Source organism: Protobothrops mucrosquamatus, unplaced genomic scaffold, assembly GCF_001527695.2.
Source record: "Protobothrops mucrosquamatus isolate PMUCROS unplaced genomic scaffold, P.Mucros_1.0 scaffold5880, whole genome shotgun sequence".
Classification (NCBI taxonomy): Eukaryota; Metazoa; Chordata; class Lepidosauria; order Squamata; family Viperidae; genus Protobothrops; species Protobothrops mucrosquamatus.
In genome coordinates, this window is record NW_015391722.1 from 16,075 (window position 1) to 17,698 (window position 1,624).

Below are 1,624 nucleotides of genomic sequence, written 5' to 3' on the forward strand. Positions count from 1 at the left end.
TCTCTCTCTCTCTCTCTCTGTATCTCTCTCTCTGTCTGTGTGTGTGTCTCTCTCTCTCTGTATCTCTGTCTCTGTCTCTCTGTCTCTCTCTCTCTCTCTGTCTTTCTCTCTGTCTGTCTGTCTGTCTGTCTCTCTCTCTCTCTCTGTATCTCTCTGTCTCTGTCTCTGTCTCTCTCTCTCTGTCTCTCTCTGTCTCTCTGTCTCTCTCTCTGTCTCTCTCTCCGTCTCTGTCTGTCTCTCTCTCTGTCTCTCTCTCTCTGTCTTTCTCTCTGTCTGTCTGTCTCTCTGTCTCTCTCTCTCTGTCTCTCTCTCTCTCTCTGTCTCTCTGTCTCTCTCTCTCTTCTCTCCTTTTCATAGACAGAATCCACTTTATCAGGGTACCCTAATAAACTGCTTTGAGGAATCCCCTTTATCAGAACGTTCTGAATACATGGTTAATAAAATGACCTTCCTGTCTCGGTCTGTCCCATTGGGAACTATGGATGGCGAGGCAACCAGCCTAGGAAGCCATATCTGGCCTTGGCTACTTACCCAGAGTTTTGGGAGTAACCTTCCAGGAGACCGTTTTCCTTCCGTCCACAGGCAAACAATAGGAAGCCTGTTCCTTTTCCACAGGGGCAGCGTCGTAGTCAGGAGAAAGCAACAGCGATACGCTGACCTGTAAACAGCCAGAGAGGACTTAGAAGGAGAAGACCACCACCACCTCACGGACTCACAGGACAAGGAGGAAGAGGAGATGAATGCCACACAAAAGGCCAGATGGGACTCAAGCAAATGTGGAGAATCTGAGCCCTTCCCAAATCTGGTTGAACTACAATTCCCAGCAGCACTGGATAGCAGTTAACTCTGAGGGAGGATGGGAAGGGTAATTCAACAATATCAATCCTAAATGGCGTGAATAGAGGGATAGAACCAAGATCACACGAAGTACTAAATAGATAGATAGATAGATAGATAGATAGATAGATAGATAGATAGATAGATAGATAGATAGATAGATAGATAGATAATGATAGATAGATAGATAGATAGATAGATAGATAATGATAGATAGATAGATAGATAGATAGATAGATAGATAGATAGATAGATAGATAGATAGATAGATAGATAGATAGATAGATAGATAGATAGATATAGGTAGGTGGGTAGGTAGGTAGACACAGACAGACAGACAGACAGACAGGTAGGTAGGTAGGTAGGTAGGTAGGTAGGTGGGTAGGCAGGCAGGCAGGCAGACAGAGACAGACAGACAGACAGACAGGTAGGTAGGTAGGTAGGTAGGTGGATGGATGGATAGATAGATAGATAGATAGATAGATAGATAGATAGATAGATAGATAGATAGATAGACAGACAGACAGACAGAAAGACAGGTAGGTAGATATGTAAGTAGATAGATGGATGGATGGATGGATGGATGGATAGGTAGGTAGGTAGGTAGGTAGGAAGGTAGGTAGATAACCTTTACTGTCATTTTTTACTGTGGGCACAATGGCACACATTAAAAATGAAATTTAGTTGCCCGCTCTCAAAGTGTCCACATACATAACACACATTTAAACATACTATATATGCAACATTTGTATAGACTAGCACTGCTTTAGAAAGCCTTAGTAAGACC

At 43.2% G+C, this 1,624-nt stretch overlaps 1 protein-coding gene across 1 annotated transcript in view; it reads right to left on the bottom strand.

The window, feature by feature from the left end:
• Nucleotides 1–523: 523 nt before the first annotated feature.
• The window catches only part of LOC107299989 (alpha-2-macroglobulin-like), a 10,426-nt gene continuing 9,325 nt past the window's right edge, over nucleotides 524–1,624 (bottom strand). Inside the window, exon 6 of the mRNA XM_015829335.1 lies at nucleotides 524–658. Within this exon, the coding sequence (XP_015684821.1) occupies nucleotides 524–658 (135 nt within the window). The remainder of the gene's footprint in view (nucleotides 659–1,624) is intronic.